Source organism: Ochotona princeps, chromosome 29 (genome assembly GCF_030435755.1).
Source record: "Ochotona princeps isolate mOchPri1 chromosome 29, mOchPri1.hap1, whole genome shotgun sequence".
In the NCBI taxonomy this organism is placed as follows: Eukaryota; Metazoa; Chordata; class Mammalia; order Lagomorpha; family Ochotonidae; genus Ochotona; species Ochotona princeps.
In genome coordinates this window covers 2,341,983-2,363,376 of record NC_080860.1, presented here as the reverse complement: position 1 = coordinate 2,363,376, position 21,394 = coordinate 2,341,983, and the positions used below count along the sequence as shown (strand labels likewise).

The window sequence follows — 21,394 nt, the reverse complement described above, 5'->3', positions numbered from 1 at the left end:
CCCAGGCGGAAAAGTCTGCCTCGCTGGGGTGTGGGTTTCCATGGCAACGGGACTGGAGTCCAGAGCGTGAATGAAGTCATCCTCCCTGTAAGTTCTTCCTTCCGTTCTCCTCAACTGCTCGCCCCGCCCCAGTTCCCATGTTCTGTAAAGACTTCAAGTGGTCTTAGAGACCCCCTCCTCTCATCCCCGCTGCTCTCACACCTGAGGACACAGGAGAGGGGACAGGCTTTCAGGTGACAGCCAGCCTGAGCCTCAGCACTTGGGTTCCACGTGCAGAACTTACGGGACATGGACTCCTGCGGGGTCTCAGGCATTCTCAGCCTCTTCTGGGCCCCCTCATCTGTTGCTTGGTTTTTATTTCCAACAATGAGGGCCCCACCCCCGAGCCGGGAGCCTCGGTAGTAGGCCCAGTGTCAGCCTGGAATTCAGCGGCTGTGGTTCCTACTGTGCTTATTTTAAGGTTTGCTTCTCGCCATAGAAAGTGACATTTCTTCCCTCCGTTTTGTATCACATATTTTATTTTGCTTCTTCTCAGATACAATTGTTTAAACTCAATGAGCAGATTTAAAAGAATGCTAAGTAAGCAACAATACAGGTGGCCCCAGGATCAAGCAGGAGGGAGGCCTGGCATGGGAGAGGCCGTGGGCTCTGCGTGACAGCCCGTGCCTCTTCTTGGCGGTTGCACTTGGACATGCTCCCCCAGAAGTCCCCGGTCTGGTGGCACAGAGGTGCCACTGTGTCTCCTTTGCAGGGGTGCCCAGCGCCAGTGGCAATATCTGGGAAAACAGCACTTCTCTGAGGGATTGGGCCAGACTGGAAGCTCCCCATCCTAGCCTCCAGGGAAAGCAAGCCTGTCTCCCACTGTGGAAGCCCAGGGGTCCGTGTGGGGTCATGGGATTCCATTGCCACAGCCTGCAGTTGGCTGGCAGCTTCTCTGGGCACACACTCCAGCCGTCTGGAAGCACAGTCCTTGCCAAGCAGGTCCGGGTGGTGGTCCCCAGCAGTGCACTGGGGGCTTGCTTCGGAGTGTGGGAGGGGAGCAGAACTGTTGATGTGTTCCCCGTGGCTACTTGTTCCATGTACTTGGGACCCGGTCTGTTTCAGGGGATCTGAACATTCGTAAGTGATCCCTGGAGTGGGCCAGGCCCCTTAGGGAGGGCAGGATGAGTCATCTCCTGTGGACGTGCCCACAGCCTGGCTCCGCTCGCACTGACTGTCCCCTTGGATGGTATTTTAGAAGACAACAAATTCTTGGCCTGGGTCCTCGCCCACTGGTTTTGCGCTTGACGTTCGTGGCTCCACACAGGCCCAGCCCTGCCTCCGTTGCCATGTGGTCTTGCCTTCTGCGTCTCGTCTCTCTAGGAGTACCCTGGTCATTGGATTTAGGGGCACCCCGTTCCAGAAAGGATCTCAGATTCTTCTTTAACTGCCCAATGACCCTTTGTCCCTACAGGGTCACGCCCACCATCCCAGGTGGATGTCTCTTCAGGGGGCCAACCTTCAACCCTCTCACTGGGTAGTGAGGTTGATATGTCCCCAGCAATACAGTGAGGGAGGAGGTGAGTTCTCCCCACAGCACAGGGGGAAAGGGCATGAGCCCACCCTGCACAGCTCCGAGGGGGAGATATGTCCCAGCCCAGTGCAATGGGAGACGGCATGGGTGTATGCTCCCGGCTCCTGGCACCGGTGGTGTCTGTGGGTGGGCCCCAGTGCTCTGGCTGCTGTGGCATGTAGCATGCATGGTCAGCCTCAGGTCATTGCCCTTGCTGTCTGTCCTGCCTCCTGTGGCTCCCAAGGCTCCTGTTGGCTGGCATTGACTGAGACTGGAGGGCCGGAGGCAAGGGGGCCAGAGCCCCCTCGGCCCCTGCTGCCTCGCTGTGCACGATGAGCCCGCCATGGGGTCCCCCGTGATGTCCCACTCCCCGGCTGTCTGGGATCCCAGCAGCTTCCTGCTGGGGGTTCTCAGAGGCGCATACCTGGGAAGCCCCTCCCCACTTGAAAAGCTTGGAGTTGTTTCTGTTTTGTTTGTGTGTGGGTGCGGGGAGGTAGTGAATCTATTTTTTTTTAAAGATTTATTCATTTTATTACAGCCAGATATACAGAGAGGAGGAGGGACAGAGAGGAAGATCTTCCATCCGATGTTTCACTCCCCAAGTGAGCCGCAGCGGGCCAGTGCGCGCCGATCCGAAGCTGGGAACCAGGAACCTCTTCTGGGTCTCCCACGCGGATGCAGGGTCCCAATGCATTGGGCCGTCCTCAACTGCTTTCCCAGGCCACAAGTAGGGAGCTGGATGGGAAGTGGAGCTACTGGGATTAGAACCGGCGCCCATATGGGATCCTGGAGCTTTCAAGGCGAGGACTTTAGCTGCTAGGCCACGGCGCCGGGCCCAAGTAGTGAATCCATTTTAAAAGGAAGCACTATACCACTCCCCAGTGGGGAGAATCAGTGTCCTTTGCAGCTTTGCTTTTCTGTGTGTGCAATAACTAAGTGTGTGGTCGCAGCAGCGACGGGCGAGCGCCTCCCCGCTCGTGGCCACTCCTGACCCAAGGCCCAAGCACTTGGAGCGTGCCCTCTGTTTCTCTCACGTCCTCATTTTATCATCTCTTCCACAAGCACAGCCTGCCAGCAGCACTCTTCAACTAGGTGCTTTTCTTTAACTTTCTCATGTTTTCTTTCACTAGAGTAAATTTACCTAAAAACAGAAACTTTATCTCTCGTTTGAAAGTGGAAAATCAGCCTCACTTGTGATGAAGTGAGAACAGTTGCACTAATGAATACACACATAAGCCAAAGCCGTTACCTTCAGGCCGGGGAGCCGAGCTGCTCAGTGTCTGCTCTGGAGGCTCATTAGCTCGCTCTGTGGAAGGAGACTTGCAAGAGCCAGGGAAAGTTGAAGACCTGAATGCTCCACTGTGGCGCTTGCACCTGGTTCAATCAAAAGAGCGGGCAGCAGTGGGGACAGCTTTACTCCCTCTCCCTCTGCCCCCTCTCTCCTTTTAAAACTTAAATGATTAATTTTATATTTTTGGTACCATCTCATATTTCTTATGCATTGTTACAGTATTTATTCTTCATCCTGAAAGCAATGTTGTTTACCAGTTAAATGTTTTCTTTAGGACAGTTTTCTTTCACTGTTTTCAACTTTTAAAAAATTTAAATATTTATTTATTATTTGAAGGGGCGGGGAGAGAGGGAGAGAATCTCCTACTTGGTGGTTTCTTCTCCAGATGCTCAGCTGTAGCCAGGAGCCCTGCGGGAAACCCAGATCTCCCATGTGGGCGGTGGGGGCCCCCATTCCTGAGTGTCACGGCTGCCCCCCAGGATGGGCAGTGGGGACCCTCATGCCTGAGTGTCACTGCTGGCCCCCAGGATGGACAGTGGGGACACCCGTGCCTGAGCGTCATGGCTGCCCCCCAGGATGGACAGTGGGGACACCCGTGCCTGAGCGTCATGGCTGCCCCCCAGGATGGGCAGTGGGGACCCTCGTGCCTGAGTGTCACTGCTGGCCCCCCAGGATGGGCAGTGGGGACCCTCGTGCCTGAGCGTCACTGCTGCCCTCCAGGATGGGCAGTGGGGACCCTCGTGCCTGAGCGTCACTGCTGCCCCCCAGGATGGGCAGTGGGGACCCTCATGCCTGAGTGTCACTGCTGGCCCCAAGAGGAGTGCTGTCAGGAAGCTGGGACTAGGTAGTGGATCCAGGGCTTCAACACGGGCACTGCAGCCTGCATCCTAGCTGCTGTGCTAACCACCTGCCCTGTACTGTGGGGATGCGATGTTTATAGTGTGAGTCAGACTCATTCACAAATCCATCTCCTCACATAGCTGCCATTGTTGTTATTATTTTTTTTTGTAGTGAAAGCACTTAGAATTGGCTTGTGCGGCAGTTTTGTTTATTAGAGGCCCTGTTCCATGTAAGGATTACGAAAGAACCCTAACCATGACCTTGGGTGGGCACCCCCTTCTCCCCCGCCTTCCCTCTCCCCAGCCCCTGTCCTAGCCTCTGCTTATTGAGTTCTACAGGTGACTCATATGTGTCATTTGTCTTCCTGTGCCTGGGCATTTAGAACGCCGATTTGCCAGCACTTTACCATCAGGGGAGGTGAAAATGTGCTCGTCCAATTGTGTTTGTTCCTCTCTGATCACGTCTGATGAGGCAAGGGGCTGGGAGCCGCTGAGTGTCAGCTGTGCGAGGCTGAGGGGGTGCATCCCACAGCTGTCTGCTTCCCGACCTCAGCTGGCACCAGCAGTACCCCCTGTGACTGTTCATCTCACTCACACAGCTCTTCCATCTGCTGGTTCATTTCCTAAATGGCCACAACAGCCAGCGATGAGCCAGGGGTGAGCCAGGCAGGAGCCAGGAGCCCAGAGCCAGGAACCTCCATCCTGGGTTCCCAGGGTGTTAACCAGTGCCCAAGCATTGGGGCCATCCTCTGCTGTGTCCCTAGGCACACGGTCAAGAAGCTGGATCAGAAGAGGGCAGCCAGGATTTGAACCGGCATTCCTGTGGAATGCAGGTGTTGAGAGTGGCATCTTAACCACTGTGCCTGAAGACCAGCCCTTCATTCACTTGTTAGTCGAACGAGTATCTGAAGCATTGCTTTTGCACTGACTCTGCAATGGACAAGTTGTAGTTCTTGATGCTGGAAGAGGGGACAGGAATCTTTGATGTTCATGGGGCCTCTGTTTTCTGAACAGAACAGGTGCTGAAGCATGTGTTGGTTCTGAAGGGAACACAAGACCAGGGGGACCTCCCCCAACTCTGGCCCTGACCACGGGAGGGAGGGGAGGTCAGGCGGCTGCTGGGAGAAAGAACGTGTAGCCAGATGTGGTCTGGACTTGGGCCAGCAGTGCTGGGGATGCTTCAGTGCTGGAATGCGGCATATGGAACGTGATTTTGTAACAGTGCCAGCTAACGAAAGACGCCCACAACAGATGAGCAAATTAGTAATTCTCCTGGCTTGTGCATTTCTGTATTTTTCGCTAATGGGTTTTTGTGGTTTTGGTTATTTACTTAATGATTTATTTGTTGCAGTGCTAAATGCCCGTGGAAGCAAGAAAAGTTAAGTAAATAACTGACTGTGGGGCTGAGGCCGAGTTAAGGCGAGGCAACATAATGAAAGTGCCAAAGTAGGACAGTCCTGGCTTTTCGGAGGAGGAGGGCAGAGGGGGCATTTTCCCGGATTCCATGGCACCTGAATGGGTTTCCAGGTGTACAGAGGTCCAAAGAGCAGTGAACACGAGTGAGCACAGCTTGGTGAGGCTGCCTTGGCATGCCACTGAGCAATGCCGTGAGCTGGCAAGCATTGGCCGGCTCACTAACACATCCTGGGCTCTGCAGAGTGATGGCTTCCTTGCCTTGTCTTCCTCTGGGTGTGTCATGTTTATTCTTTCTCCCCGAAGGCTGTTTCCAAAGAGACAATGCACTTAGGAAGTCTGGGGTCCAGGGGACACAATCCTGAACATCACGGGCTGCATTGTGTGTGGCCCTCGAACTGTCCCAGGCAGGTGTCACCTCTGGCATCTGCCTTTGCTATGTGTTCTAGGGTTGATTTGTGACCTGTTGCATGGTGAGGAGCCTTCAGGATGAAGCAGATGTGGCTTGGCATCTTGTGTCGCAGGTCTCGGTTGACGGTGTCAGGCCTGTTCTGTAGACAGTTACAACGGCTGACTTTCTAGCACTGTTCCCCGGTAGGTTCTGTGCTTGCTCATGAAAAGACTGGCTGCCCCACTGACCCTTTCTTGAGTGCATGGAGGATTGGGTGGTTTTATTGTTGCTTCTCGGTGGGTTGCTGTTGAGTGAACCTTGGATGTGGCAAGCCTAGTTTTCCTTGAGGTCTCCAAGAAATCCCTTCATGCATTTGTTTTGCTGCGAATCTGGGACTTGGAGGAAAGCTCCGTGTCACAGAAATAACTTTGAGAATCATTATGATACAGATGGCAAACGGAGTCATGAAAAGGGTTGTTCTTTAAAGAAAGATTTGTTTCTTTATTTGAAAAGCAGAATAAGAGAGAGAGGGAGAGGAGATAAGAAGGAAATATCCTCCATCTGCTGGTTTACTCTCTAAATGTCCCTAACAGCAGGGCTGGACCAGGCTAAAGCCAGGAGCCCGTAACTCCTCGGGTCTCCCATGTACTTGAAGGAGCCACAGCACATGGGCCATCTGCCTTCTCAGCTGAGCGGAGTTCCTGGCACCTGGACTCACACCTGAGAGGGGCTGCCTGTGTAGCAAGCAGCAAGTTAACCCACAGTGTCACAGCACTGGCCCTGGGAGAACACATGCGTGCGTGTGGTTCTCAGGTGTTGGCGGTGCTCAGGTTACCGCTGGGTCTTCCTGGGTAGGGGCCGTGTCGTCTGCCAGGGGGGCCCTGGGTATGTCTGGGCAGGAGAGAAAGACATGAAAGATGATCTGTGGCCCACAGAACATTTTAAACCACAGTGATGAAATGACCCTTTATTAGGCATTTGAAAGTTTGTTTCAGCAGACATCGACAAGCAGCAGATTGGACAAAATGAATTTAATTCTGTAAAAGGTCAGGCTATCCTTGAGTTCCGAATTGAATTTTCCTATCTTGACTTTGTTTATTAATATTTATTGCTGAAGCGCTGAGTGGGACGGAGACGGGATCTCCGATGGTTTCCATGGATTCCTTTTGTTTAATGTTTGCTCTGTCTACTCAGGCTGTTGAGATACCCAGCGCCCTCCCGCCGCCTACCCTCCTGCCCTTGGCTGACGAGTGGTGGTGTTGCACGTGGGCCCTCTGAGAACTGCAGGAGGGTGTTAGCCGGTCCACTGAGTGAGTGACGGAAATGGCAGCCTTGCTGTTGTGGGTGAACTTTTCAGCTGCAAAGGAAGAACCCCAGGTCTGTGTGGCTCCTCGCGTGGCTCCTCGCGTGGCTCCTCCGCGTGGCTCCCAAGTGTAGGGGCAGCCTTGGGTCAGAGGGTGTGGCCAGCATGCCGCAGTCTTGCCCACACTGCCCCCTTGGTGCATTCTAAGCAGGTGCTGGGCTCTTGCGCTGTCCACTGCTTGCTGGAGAGAGAGCTGAACCCAGTCACCTTGACAAGCCCTGGTCATGTCTGTGTGTGAACCAGCTGGTGGGGGCCAGTAGATGGGGTTCTGGTGGGCCTGATTGGGTCCCTCAGTTCCTCCTTGGACCGTTCACTATCAGGAGGACACTGCGCTTGGATGTGTACCAGTCCCTGCCTACCTGGGCTGGGTGTGGGTGACTCCCCCACCCAAATGTGCTGTATCAGGAGGTGCTGTGGGAAGCCCGGCTAATCTGGCTGGCTTCTGTGTGTGGCCTGACTGGGGTTGGGGGGGCTGCGGGCTTGTTGATGGCTTCGTTCATTCCAGATCAGAGTCAGCCCCTGAAGGATTGACTGGAGTGCCAGCGTTCAGGGGCAGGCTGGTTTGTGACAGGACACTCTTGTGACTCACGTTGGCCCTAGTCAGTGCTCATTGCTGACTACGTGCTGGGCTGCGTGTTGTGCCCACTTATTCTGCCTGGTGACACTGCCAAGCAGGCACTGGTAAGAGTAGTCATTATGTTATAGACGACACACTGGGCCACAGAGTGTCAGCAGCATTTCCCAGGCCACACAGCTGGCGCCCAGGAATGTGTGGTCTTCACTGCTGGCTCAGGGCACCTTCCGGAGCTGCCGTTTCGCCCTCATGCGGTAGCAGGTGCTTGTTAGCTGATGTGCAGTGGATACTTGGCAAAAAGTCCTCAGCTTAAGCCGAGTGCTTTCCACTCGTATTTTGAATCCCAAAGCCCCAAGACTGTATCTTCTTTCCAAATCCCTTTCATTTTAAAAGTGTTTTCTATTCTTAATTACTCTGCATCCACTAATCCTAGTTCCCATAAAACAATATTACTCTGCTAATTGAATCATAAGAAACTCCTTACTAGGTTCTTCACGGCCAACTGCCCTTCCTCCCTCCCTCCCTGTGTCGCTCACAGCCTGTGCACCTGCAGCTTGAATGGCTGTGCCGCCCAGCAGGTGCCTGCTACTGTTCATCATGTGCAGCGTGATGACCAGGGACCACAGCTGTGAGTTGCAGGAGAAGGCTCTGTGTCCTGGGGAGCCTCTGCCTGGTTGGGCATTTAGTGTGACCTGGAGGGGGACTCATCTTCCTTCTGGGAGCCAGTAGCCAGGGCAAAATGCCCGGAGAGCACATGGCCCTGGGTAAGGGGATGATAAGGAACATGGCATCGGGACAGGTGTTGACTTGATGATGGTGGCCTGGACTGTTCAGAGGGCTGGGCAAGCTGCTTCCTTTACTCTTGCTGTTACTGGGGAGTGAGTGTGTGGGTCTGCCCATCCCCCTTCTCACTGGTACTGAGGGGTGAGTGTGTGGGTCTGCCCACCCCCTCGCTTTTACTGAGGGGTGAGTGTCTTTATCCACAGGGGGCCGTCAGTGTGGGAACTGTTGGTGTTGAGAACAGGGTGGACTGCTGTGTGTACTCTGCGGTGTTTGGCTGCCTTGGCCCCGATCCCCTAGGTGCTGGCTGAGTCTTGGAGTTTCCCCCACTCCTCCCTGAGTTGTCAGAAAGCTCCCTTCTCCTTACCTATTTTTACATACATGCCTGCCTGGGGAGCAATAATGTTGAAGTGGGGAACCATGATGATGTGAGGGCCAGGCTATGAGAAAGCACTGGCCTAGATCTGTGTGCCTGTGAAGTTTTCTCAGCAGGGAGTCCTGGGTCTCAGCATCAGGCAGGCAGCAGGGAGCAGTAGGGGAGCTGCTGCTCTGGGAGGGAAGGCGGGAGCCCTGAGAGCCTGTTGCTTTGGTTTTCCCAGAAAAAATCAGCCATCTTGATTTTCATGTGCAATTGTTGAGTGCTTGGGTGTTGATCACTGAGCCAGAGTTTTTCTTCTTTGAGAAATGACAGAGAGGTTATGAGAAATTCCTTTGGTTTTCTGTATTTTAAAATGCTGTATATTTATATCAGCACTTGAAAGAAGGGAGATCTTCCATTCACATGTTCGTTCCTCAGATGTCCACCAGAAGAGCTGGGCCTGAGCCAGGAGTTAGGAACTCAACCCTGTGGGTGACAGGGACCCAGCTGCTCCAGCCGTCACCTGCTGCCTCCCGGGGTACGCCTCAACAGGAGCTGGAGTCAGGAGCAGAGCTGGGTGTCGAGCCCAGCTACCCCAGCCCGTTTGCTTGTGTCTTAGTCATGAGGCCAGATGCCCCTCCTGTTGTTACGACAGAATCTGGGCTTAGTACTGGCTTCCCGTGACGTGCAGAGTAAGGACTGCAGTGTGTGTGTGTCGTTTGTTTTCTTTGTCTCCAGTTTCCCATAGTTGCTCAGTCTCGCATTTTCACATGACATTTGACATTGCTGGTAGGATTACCAAAGGATCAACTTAGCAGAAGTCCCGAGGGTTTCTCCAGTGCACCTGGCCACCCCCTCGGGAGCCCTGTCCGCCCATGTTTGTCTCCTCTGTAGCAGTGCCTCTTGGGCAGTGGCTGTGTGCTCTGTTGGCAGCTCTGCTGGAGTCTGCCAACTGTCTGTCAAGATTTCCCACTTCACCTTGCAACAGGTCTGCATTACATCTTTCTTTCTTTCTTTCTTTCTTTCTTTCTTTCTTTCTTTCTTTCTTTCTTTCTTTCTTTCCTTCCTTCCTTCCTTCCTTCCTTCCTTCCTTCCTTCCTTCCTTCCTTCCTTCCTTTCATCCATCCATCCATCCTTCTTTCTTTTTCGGTCGTAACTGATCACCAACTGTGATAGCAAAGATGGTCCCACACCACTGGGGACCTGCCTTCCCCAGTGCTCAGTTCTTCAGCAACCGGTGTCTTCTTCCTCTAGTTCATCCTTCTCTATGGAACTCCTGGCTTCAAGGATGCAGGCACGCTGAAGACCCCAGAAAGTACCCAAAGATGGCGCCTGTGTGTCAGCCTCTGCAGGACTTATTTCTTTGTGGTAGGCCAAGATTGGTTTGCTCTGAAGCGCTGGTAGTGAACTAGGACTTTTGTACATTGCATTGCTTTAAACAGAGCCTGAACTACCAGTCTCTCCACAACTGGCCTTCCATGTACAACTCTGGCTGGTGTTTGTCACCACTGGGAATGACCCAGGCAGGACTGTGAGCCAGAGACTTCCCATCTTACCCCGGGGGATGTTATCTCGACACTGTCCCTGAGCCTCCTCCCTGAGGACAGTGGCCCCACATCACTCTGTGAGGGCCTCTGCACATTGCAAACCTGCTACAGTGAACACAGAGTTCACGCGTGCTGCATTCTACCGCCACCTGGTGGTCACGCCTTCTTCCCCCTTCCCCTAGCTTTGGTAGGACCATTAATCTTTCCCACAAAGCTTTACATATTACAGCTTTAAAATAACAAGTGCCAAAAATATCAGCGAGCCTAAAGATATTTCTCTAAAACAAACTTAATGAATATTCAAGACACGGATTTTTCTGGGCTTAACTTGTTCTAGCAAATATATAAATCTAAAATTAGGCAGGACTTGGACCGAGCACTGAAACTTTGGAACAATTTTATAATGTGTTTGAGGGCCAGGCAGAAATGTCAATAGTGGCAGGCCAAGCTAGGCTGCAGCACCCGCCGGGTCATATAAGCGCTAGCTTTGGGGGTGGGCCAGGCTGGACTAGGCTGCTGTTCCCACTGGTAAGAGCTGTGACTGGGGGCAGGCTGGGCTTATCTAGGTTGCAGCACCTGCTGCCAATGGGCCACAGCACCCCCTTGCAAATGCAAGATCCAGGACTGGACGTGGGTCTGGTAGGGTAACTTCAGGGCTGTTTGCACTGATTGAGTGTGAGAGCTAGGACTGGGACTAGGTCAGGCTGGGCTAGGCTGCCATACTCTGTGACACTCACAAGAGCCAGAATGGGTGTGGGTGAGTCGGGCTAGACTGTAGCAGTAGCTGGCAAGTTCCAGGACTGGGTGTGAGTCATGTCAGGCCTGACCACAGTCCTCCTTGGCAGGTAATTTCCTTATGGGGACCATTCCTTGCAACTCTTCCCATGTGACCATGATGGAAACAGCTTTACCCTGAATGCAGGGGTGGTCACTGACCAGCGAAGCCGGCAGACAATGTCCCTCCACCCTCAAGGTCACAGTTATTGGTCCAAGGCCGAATGCTCAATAGAAGGCAAGCCATGTAAATCTGACTTCAAGAGTTTTGTTCTTGGAGGGAGATCCTGCTTTCCCTGTGTGGATGAAGGTGTGAAATCTGGAGTGGTGGCAGCCACTCTGACTGTAAGATGAGAGCTTGGTGGCCATCTGTGAGAGCTGGTGCGCCCTCGACGTGGTGTGAGCTGAACCTGAAGCCAACTGGGCTGACCCTCTGGACATGTTAGCAGACAGGAGCCGCATCACTCAAAAAATTGGGAGAATGATTGGATTGCCTTGATGTCTTTGCGGCAGAGAGCTGAGGGCTGGGTGTGTCCTAGAGCTGCCTTCAGGCAGGGAATGGATTTGCCAGTGACAGATGGAGGTCTGGAATGAGCTCTGGTGGGCATGGGAGTAGGGTCAAGAGTGTGCACCTGGGCAGGCATGGAGACGCAGATGTGGGAGGATCTCTGGCAGGCGTGGGAGTAGGGTGGGGAGTATGAACCTGGGCAAGCAGGTAGGACCTCCAGCGGGCCCCTGAGAGAGGGGCCTGTGTGCCACGAGGCAGTGGCCTCTGATCATTAGACTTTTAGCTAGGGGGCACGTGGCTCTGTCTGTCCAAGGTGTCCCTGGTCTTTGTGATGACAGCCATGCAGGCTGTCACTGCTGTCTCCCACTCACCTCATGGCAGGTCTGTGGTGTAGGGTCCTGCTACCCCCATCCCTCACCTCCCCTGCCTGCCTTTGGGGTGTGCCTAGTTATCCCAGGGAAGCAACTGAACCCTGGATTCCATGGCATTCCCCATAAAGGCATGACTGTAATTGGTCTCTCTCTTGTCTCTTCATAAGCCACCTTGGGCTCTGTTCCCCCAACAGATGGAGCCTCTTCCTGCCCCACTCAACCCTGGTCTTGGTGCCCTGACAGTGGTGACCTGGGGCCCCAGGAGCCATGCGTATGCGCAATTGTGCTGTCTCACCTCATGCTGCAGTGGCTGGACAGGAGAGCACCGGCTCATGTCCCAGGGCAGCGCCGCTCATGCACTGGCTGAAAATGGTGGGCCTTTGTCCTCTCCCAGAAACCCCTAGCCCAGCCATGCATCAGCCACCTCCTCCTGCATGCTGGGATCTTCCTGAGACCCCTTTGCCCTGAGGAACACACAGCTTGGTGGTGTGCTAAGAGGAGATAGAATTCAGCAGCCCCAGGGCTCAGTCACAGGCTGTGATCAAGAGAGATCAGAGGAAGCTCTCCCGAGCAAGGAGGTGCCCAGAGCAGGACCCAGCTCCATGACTGGCAGCTGGTGCCCCCTCTGGGGGCTGGAGCAGGGCAGGGTCACTGTTGCGGCAGCGCTGAGGGTGGCTGTGGGCTGCTGAGCATGGGCTCTGGAAGCTGCTGTGGGTGTGGGAGAGGCTCCTGTGGCAACCGTGAGGCCCGATGGGAGTGGGGCGGCACACTTTCTGTGTAGGCACTCTGCCTCTTTCAGACGTGGGCCCTGGAACATTCTCTCCTGTAGCCCCTTTGGGGATGCATGCAGGGGTGGGTCAGGACACCTCTATTCCTGGCTCGCATAGTTGAGCCCCTGGGATGTGGCAGCCTTGTGGGAGTGGCACACACAGTCACAGGGTTCTGTAGAAGGGACGGTCAGGTCTGGGCGAGGAGCAGTGGCCGGCATCCCCAGGGACTTCTTGGTCCTTGTGTCCTGGGTGACTTCTTGGGAGATGCTGAGGGCTGGAACCTGGGGAAAACGCCTCCTGAGGGGTGGCTTGGAGGCGACATGGTGGCTGTGATGCCCTCTCAGTTGTGCTGTAGTGTCTGTGTCCCCTCCTTCCCTACTGGGCTCCTTGTGCAGGCGGGCAGTCTCTATGTCCGAGGCTTGGGATGCAGCCACGTAAGGTGCGGCAGGCGTCCAGCCTGCCTCGGGTTAGTGCTTTCTAGTTGGTATGTTAGTTCCTAAATTGTCAGCCACTCTTGGGAGATGTCATTTCTGTCTATGCTTTTTAAAAATGAAAGTTAAAGTCACATACCATAAAATTTACCTTTTCAAGGTAAACATTTCAGTAGCATCTATTTTATTTTAAAAGATGTACTTATTTATTTATTTGAAAGAGTTACAGAAAGAAAGATCTTCCATCTGCTGGTTCACTCCCCAAATGGCTGCAATGGCTGGAGTTGAGCCAATTTTAAAGCCAGGAGCTTCTTCCGGGCCTTCCATGTGGCAGCAGGGGCCCAAGGACTTGGACCGTCCTCTGCTGCCTTCCCAGCACATTACAGGGGGCTGGGTCTGACGTGGAGCAGCCCGTGACATTTGCATTCTCATGAGGTAGTGCAAGCTCCTCCTCTGGCATCAGGCATTCTTACCACTCGCCAAGAACCCAGCTCCTGCCAGCTAAGCACCCCTCCCATTGCTGCAACCTCCACCCAGAGGGCCCTGGCCAGGGTGCCACCCAGTCTACCCAGAGGGCCCCGGCCAGGGTGCCACCCAGTCTACCCAGAGGGCCCCAGCCAGGGTGCCACCTGGTCCACTCAGAAAGCCCTGGCCAGGGTGCCACCCAGTCCACCCAGAGGGTCCCGGCCAGGGTGCCACCTGGTCCACTCAGAAAGCCCTGGCCAGGGTGCCACCCAGTCCACCCAGAGGGCCCTGGCCAGGGTGCCACCCAGTCCACCCAGAGGGCCCCAGCCAGGGTGCTGCCTTGCCCATCCAGCTTCTTTCACCTTTGATCGAGTGCTGTGCTGTCTGTATTTGCACTTCATTGCTGACTAAATTGTGCACGCAGACTTCATTGTGTGTATCTACGCACAAGCTCACTGGTGTGTGGATTGGGGCTTCTGGGATCATGCGCGTGTGTGTGCGTGTGCCTGGAGAGATCCCGGGAGCGGAACTGCGCTTGAGAGGCGATTTCATGTCAGAGTTCCAGAGATGCCGGCACCTCACTTGCCATTTCCCATCGCACCAGCAGTGTGTGTGCGACCCATACCCTCTAACTCTGCTTGTGGCTCATGGCGGCCTTCCTGATGGCTGTGGGCAGCATGCCCTGTGATTCACAAACATTTTCATTTATTTGCGAGACAGAGATAGGGAGATAGAGATGGATCTTTCGGTGGGCTCACTGCCTGAGTGCCCAGGACAGCTGGGGCTGTGCCTGGCTGAAGCCAGGATCTGAGAGCTCCGTGTGGGTCCGGCGTGTGGGTAACCGGGACTCGAACACCTGAGATGTCCTCTACCTGCCGGGGCGCACTGCAGCGAGAGCAGAGCTGTCGGGAGCAGAGCCGGCAGTCAGGCCCAGGCCCAGGGATGTGTGATATGGGTGTCCCAGTGGTGCCAGCCCACCGCCCAACCCGTGCCAGGGGCTTGGTTTGAATTCCCCAAAGGGCAGCAGCGTCTGAATGTCCTCCCAAGGGCTGTGCCTTCCCGATTCCTGCTTCCCGAGACCTGCCTTGGGGTCAGGCGCTCTGCCCTCTGTTTTGCTGTGTCTGGGTCCTGTCCTCTGTTGTTAAGCTTAGGAATCGTGCTGTGGGTGCTGGGTCCGTACCACGTGGCCGAGCTGTGCGTGGTTGCTCTGGCATGCAGGCTGTGGCATCACGCTTCCCTGCTGCCCGGCAGGTGTGGCTGGGACGCATCAATCCAGGGGTTCTACTGCCTGGCTCTTGGAGCCCCAGGGAACTGCCCTCACTGGTCCCCACCTGCCCGTCTCCGCCACGTGATGGCTTCTCCTCTTACACACTTTTCCTATTCCCTAGGAAAGGCTGCCTACCTGAGGCCCCGTGGGGCTTTGTTCACAGTGAGTCATCACTGGTCACGTCCTTTAAGCCCAAGCTTGCCGCAGGGGGATACTTCCACTCAGTTTATATTTAGTAGTTATACTCAGTATTTACACATAGTACACACTCACACTTCGTATTTATGCTTATCATATTTGATACTCATATTCAGTACTTCCATATAGGGTTTGTGTTTATTAGTTATCTTTAGTACTTCACTTGGTACTTCACTTGGTACTTGTGTTCGGTTAAGGCACAGGGAACAGTGCACCATCCATGGCCAGTGTTCCTCCTGCAGTGTTCACTACTTATGCTTAGTGTTTAGTACTCAGTCTTGGTACTTGCACTCAGTTAAGGCACAATGGCCCTCCATGGCCAGCCTTCCTTCTGCAGGTTCTGGAGATGTGTCCACAGTATATGGGTGAGGTCGAGGCTGCTCTGGGGAATGTGGGTGCTGCCTGTGGAGCCATGGCTGTCCCACAGGAGGCGGGTCCTGGGCAGTGGCAGTGCAAGGATCATTGCAGGCCCGGACTGGACGGAAGGCAGTGCAGCCTGAAGCCATGCCCTGCCCCTCATCCCTGTGGCTCCCGGAGGCCTTCCCTGAGGGCTTGCTCGGGGGCCCATGTGACCCAGAGTGCGACATCTCACAGTGCTGTTCTCCATCCTCAGAATCAAGGCGGCAGTGGGCGTGAAGATAACCGCTGTGAGGGTCGGTGAGGACGACCAGTGGACTGTCCAGGAGCAGATCGAGCAGGATGGCGCTCAGACCACGGCCAGCCTGACCTGCGTGGGCCGCCCCCGGGATGTGCAGAACAGGTAGGCGGGGCTGCAGCGGCGGTGGCCGTGGGCGCTGTGGGTGCCACCACATGGGCTCTGGTGTGCTGCCACCTCCCCGGACCGTGGGTGCCCAGGCCCAGCCCAGCGCCTGTGCGGGAGGAGCCGTGTGGTCTAAGTTTTCCTCAGTCACCCCACAGGGGTGGTGACCTATGGCTTAAGTGACTGTTGCTGTTGTACTGTTACAGCAGAGTATGGTGCTAGAATGAAGAGGTAGATGGGAACGCTCGAACACACCAAGGGCAACGTCCTTTCTGTTTTTCTAAATGAGGAATCAGGGTGACAAAGCTATTGGGTCGCTGTCCCTTTGTGCCTAAGTAGAGTCATTTTGCTAATGTTCCACCTGGGACTGGTGTGTGGCTTCTAGTCTGATTGGGCCAGGTGGTGTTACTGGTTCAGGCACTGGGTTGGGGCCCCCCAAGGGGACTTGGTCACTCCAGGGCGAGGCAAGGTGGCCCTGGGGCCATGGTCATTTCCCTGTCTGCTGCTGCCTGAGTCAGGTATGAACCAGACGTTCCGAGCAGTCCCCGCGCTCCGGCCAGGGCTCAGGCTCTCTGGGCAGGGGCTGTGGTGGGCAGCGGGTGCTGACTGGGCAGGAGCTAGAGCGGTTACTGCAGCCCTTGTGCCTCTCGGCTCCTGCTCTGCTGTGAGTGTCTGCTTCAGCGCCCCCCGGAGCCCCCTGTCTGGTGCCCAGCGTGGGCCTCTGGGGCCCGTGCCTGGCGACTCTGTTGTCTGACCGCATGGTGATGTTTGAACCAGAGAGGATGGTGTGGTTTCTTAGGGCGGTTGCTGCACTCTGGCTTTGGTGGAGACTGGTTCTGCCTTTGCCGAGAAGAAAGGCCCTGTGAGAGAGAGGAGGAGTGACAGTAGAGCGAGGTGACAGGAGTAGCTGTCATGGACGCGCCCGCCTCCCCCACGCCCTGCTTGGCTTCCCTCGCTGGCCGTGTTTGACGCCGCTGGGCTTGGAGAAGGGGGGAGGGCTGTCTCTGGGGCATGCTGATTTGAGCTCATGCAATATCCCCCTGAAATCCTTTCCCAACGGCTTCTATCTATCTATCTATCTATCTATCTACTGATAGATAGATAGATAGATAGATAGATAGATAGATAGATACTTTTTTCTTCTCATTTGTTATCCAGTGAGGCCCGAGACCACCGTTGTGTGCGCTGTGAGCAGGCAGGGCGTCAGGGAATGTCCCTGGCCATATGTACGTGCCTGAGAGCTGTGACCTCTGCATGCCGACAGCCTGAGTAGCAGCAGAGTCCCTGATAGGATGTGATGTGCACAGAGCCCAGGACTCTGACACGATAGTTAAACACGCATGGGGCACAGGAGAGCCAGGCCTGGGTGTGGCGGCGGGCAGGGTCTTCATTTAAACCTTTCTAATGAACACTCATTGGGAGCGGAGGTGAGAAATAAGGAGGAAAACCATGAGACCAAGAGCGACGCTGCCCGGGCTGGGGAGGGGGATGGGAACCAGACCTATACGAACACGTGTTCAGCGATGATGGGTCCCCCACAACCAGGACTGCCTCCCAGGAGACCCTGCATGGTGAGCCCCGTGGCAGGAGGTGGGGCTGGTCCTGTGCTCTCCTCTGCCTGTCACATCATCATGTGATCAGAGCGTATCCCTGGGAGCCCAGGAGCCTGGGCAGAGCAGAGCTGTGAGGCCCTCATGGACATGGGTCCCCGAGACAGCCCTCGGGTGGGAGATGGGCTCCCCTGGCTGCTGAAGCCCGGCTCTGTGCTCACCCCAGCTCAGTCTGTTTCCTGTTACTCCTGACATGCCATTGGCCCGGGTGAGCGGAAATAAGCAGGCTAGCTATAGCTTCTGGTTCTAGAGTGGTGGCACCCAGGGCTGCCCCTGCTGGCCAGCTCCAGGCAGCTCAGGGCCCCAGTGCTCTGGAAGCAGGGTTCTCTCCCCTGTCGGAGGAAGCTGCAGAACAAGGGGGCTTCACCGTGCACGTGGGGAGGTGATTTGAGGATAGAGTGTATTGAAATCACAGAGGTTATTTCATGATACACAGCAATGTTTTATTAACGTGTGCTTTTCATGAACTTCTGCAGAACCTTCGCAAGTGTTGATCTCAAGATTTCTTAAACAAAATAAAGTTACTTTTTTAAAAAAAGATTTATTTTTATTGGAAAGTCATATACAGAGAGGAGGAGAGACAGAGAAGAAGATCTTCATTCCATTGATTCACTCCCCAAGCAGCCACAACAGCTGGAGCTGAGCTGATCCAAAGCCAGGAGCCAGGAGCTTCTTCCAGGTCTCCCACGCAGGTGCAGGGTCCCAAGGCTTTGTGCCATCTTCAACTGCTTTTCCAGGCCACAGGCAGGGAGCTGGATGGGAAGTGGGGCTGTTGGGACACGAACCGGCGCCCGTGCAGATTCCAGCATGTACAAGGTGAGGATTTTAGCTGCTAGGCTACCATGCCATTCCCACATTTGTATTTTAAAAAATATTATTGGTTTGGAGGGCAGAGAGATAAGGAAGAGCGTGGGAAGGAAAGAAGGGAAGGGAAGAGTTGGAGAGAAAAGAAGGGATTGTCTGCTGGTTCAGGAGCACAAATCCTGTAAGAATGGCTGGACCAGGGAGCCTGGTAGGGGCCTCACACGTGGGCCCTTGCCTGCTGTCTTTCAGGCACATTGGCAGGCAGCTGGGTTGGAGCACTCCAACCAGACACCCTGCTTCCGGATGTGGGCGTCCCAAGTGGATGCTTAGCTTGCTGTGCCACTGTAGCCCCTCCTAAACTGAATTTTGAGGTCCCTTTTTCATGAACTTTTCGAGGTACCCTGGTGATATCATCTAATCTTCAACACCTCCCAAGAGCCTGGGAGCACCGGGGTCCAGCCCCGAGGTGCCTCCCAAGGGGGTCGTGCTCCAGGGTGAGTTTTAGCGGACCCGAGCTGACTCAGATGGTGGCTGCTGTGGCCGAAGACCCAGAGCTGGTTCTTGCCTCCCAATGTGGAAGATGCCACAGCAGAAGGGATCGTCGACTTAATGAACTTGACAAACCCATTTCTTTTTGTGAAGTTTAACTACAGATCAGTTGGCAAAAAGCCGTGTTCATCTCAGGAGGGTTCTGTGCGGGGTGTCATGTCACAGAATGGCAGAACACGAGCTGGCACTTCTACTGTCCTGAAGGATTCTCATTCAAGTGCTGGAGGAGGGTGGTGCCTGACAGTGGCACCTGCTCCAGGTCGAGGCGGCAGAGGGAGGTCACTGTGCCACCTGACAGTGGCACCTGCTCCAGGTCGAGGTGGCAGAGGGAGGTCACTGTGCCACCTGACAGTGGCACCTACTCGAGGTCGAGGCAGCAGAGGGAGGTCACTGTGCCACCTGACTCTTGGCTTCTGCCTGCCCCTGCAAGGCGTGAGTCAGAGAGCTGAGACAGAGTGAGTGCAATGTCATCATGATGCTGAGGACAGTCTGTGATTCTGTTGCCTGTTCCCAGAGGAATTCCATGAGCCTTTCCTAGTTGGTACGCGGCCTGTGGTGGCCCTGGCTGGCTGCCGATCCTGTTCTGGGATGGGGCCAGGGTGGATGGGGTCTGCCTGTGCCAGCCGGGCATTCTGCGGTAGCTTCAGGATTCACTGAGCCACCTAGCAAGCAGTGGGCACACATCGGATGCACACGCACTGGCCAGCTCCAGCCTTGCTGGACAGACCAGGGCACAGCTGGCCGGTGTTTGCTACGGGAAGAGTTCAGAAAGCTCTCAGGGAGAAGTGGAATTACTGGATAAATTAGTTTGGGTGCAAAATGTTTTGCTATCCATGCAAGCAAGGTGTTTTGAAAATGTTAGTGGAAATGACATATCATGGGAAACCTGTGCCTGGATTTCAGTTTTTTTTTTTTTTGAATAATAACAAGCTTACCTTTTCATCTCGTTTTCTATGAACTTTGGCAGAGTTTGTGGGTGTGATGCTTGGTACCGTGCCCGGCGTGCGCATCTTGGCACGAACTTTTCTCGGACCTTTGTTCCCATAGCAGATTTTCCAGCCCTGTCTGCTTTTGGTTTGCCAAACAGATTTCACGGTTCATCTGGCCTAGAAGCAGACACAAAAACACTTCTGAGTGGCAAGTCCGTTTGACCAGGGAGCTGGCAGCTGATGCTCCCCCGAGCCCGGGGCCTGGCTGGAAGCGAGGGGAGTGCAGGCCACGGCGTTGTCTCAGAACGTGCCTGGCTGTAGTCAGGGCACAGCCACATGAGGTCGGTCAACCCTCAGCTGGTATCCTGAGACCATACCTGTTGATCTCAGCAGTACAGGTCCGCAGAAGTGAGACCCTGACCCCCCGCAGTGTGAGATTTCTTGGGGATGCTGGTCAGGGTGTGGGGGGCTGCTGGTCAGGGTGTGGGGGGCTGCAGGAAGCAGGAGGCTGCCTCTTAGTATCCCAGGAGGACTCTGATTAGAACAACTGCACGCTCAATTGCAGGAGGTGTGGGTTTCAGACCGGGGAGACCAGGCTAAAGCATTACTGCTAAGAAGCAAAGCAGAGGGCCCGGCGCAGTAGCCTAGCAGCTATAGTCCTTGCCTTGCACATGCCAGGATTCCATATGGGTGCCGGTTCGTGTCCCAGCCACCCTGCTTCCCATCCAGCTCCCTGCCTGTGGCCTGGAAAAGCAGTTGAAGATGGCCCAAAGCCTTGGGACCCTGCACCTGCGTGGGAGACCTGGAAGAGACTCCTGGCTCCTGGCTTTGGATCAGCTCAGCTCCAGCTGTTGCGGCTGCTTGGGGAGTGGATCAATGGAATGAAGATCTTCCTCTCTGCCTCTCCTCCTCTCTGTATATCTCACTCTCCAATAAAAATCAAACAAATCTTTAAGAAAAGGAAGCAGACCAAAGCTGGAGTCCGCTAGATGGGGTGTGCTGTGTGTGGCCGAATCCGCTCTCCTTTCCAAGTGAACCAATGTTTTCTTCTTTTCAAAACTCATGAACTGTTTTAAGCCTATTTAAAAATGTAGAGGGGCGAGCATGTGGCTTACCAGTAAGACGGCAGTTAGAATGCCTGAGTCCAGGAGCTGCTGCTGTGGGGAAGTGGGTGCGGCCGGCACCTGCGGTGCCGTACCAGTTTATGTTCTGGCTGCTCCACTTCGGATCTAGCTTTCTGCTAATGCGCCTGGGAGAGTCTCTACTGGCTTTCTCTTCAAGTGCTTCTGCGATGGGGGCTGTGCCCGTCCCAAGCTGGGGGCCAGGAACTTAGTCCAGGTCGCCCGTGGGAGGCCGTCACACCTGCCACCCAAGGCCTGCATTAGCAGGAAGCCGAGCTGAGGCTTGGGTGTGGGACAGGTGTGTCTTAACAGAGGGACCGTACGCTTGCCCCCCGGGGTGACGGCTTCACACTGGAGATTGCAGCCATTAAGGAATGTGTCATTGCAAGCATGGAAAGAGGGAATTAATCACATTCACACCAAATAGAAAATAGCCGAGTCTGAGGTCCGTAATGAGGAAAGGTGTTAATTTGTGACTCTTTGATTCTTCCTCATGTGTGAGTTTCCTGGCTCTCCTGTGAAGTCAGCGTCTTGCTGGAGCTGGGGTGTCACCTGAGGGGCTGTGGCTCCCGGCGAGCAGCGGACGGGCAGCGCCCTTGAAGGCCACACCGCTCCCTGGGGCATTGGCATTCCTCTGATTCTGTGGGTCGGCTGGTGGGATTTTGCCAAAGAAATATTCCTGCCTTTCATTTCTCTACTGTCGAGACAGAATTAAGTTATTCCTCTTTT

At 54.7% G+C, this 21,394-nt stretch overlaps 1 protein-coding gene across 1 annotated transcript in view; it reads left to right on the top strand.

Moving 5' to 3' along the window:
* Positions 1 to 21,394, top strand: part of TMEM132B (transmembrane protein 132B) — a 112,898-nt gene that overhangs the window by 8,316 nt on the left and 83,188 nt on the right. Inside the window, exon 2 of the mRNA XM_058656639.1 lies at positions 15,506 to 15,652. Within this exon, the coding sequence (XP_058512622.1) occupies positions 15,506 to 15,652 (147 nt within the window). The remainder of the gene's footprint in view (positions 1 to 15,505; positions 15,653 to 21,394) is intronic.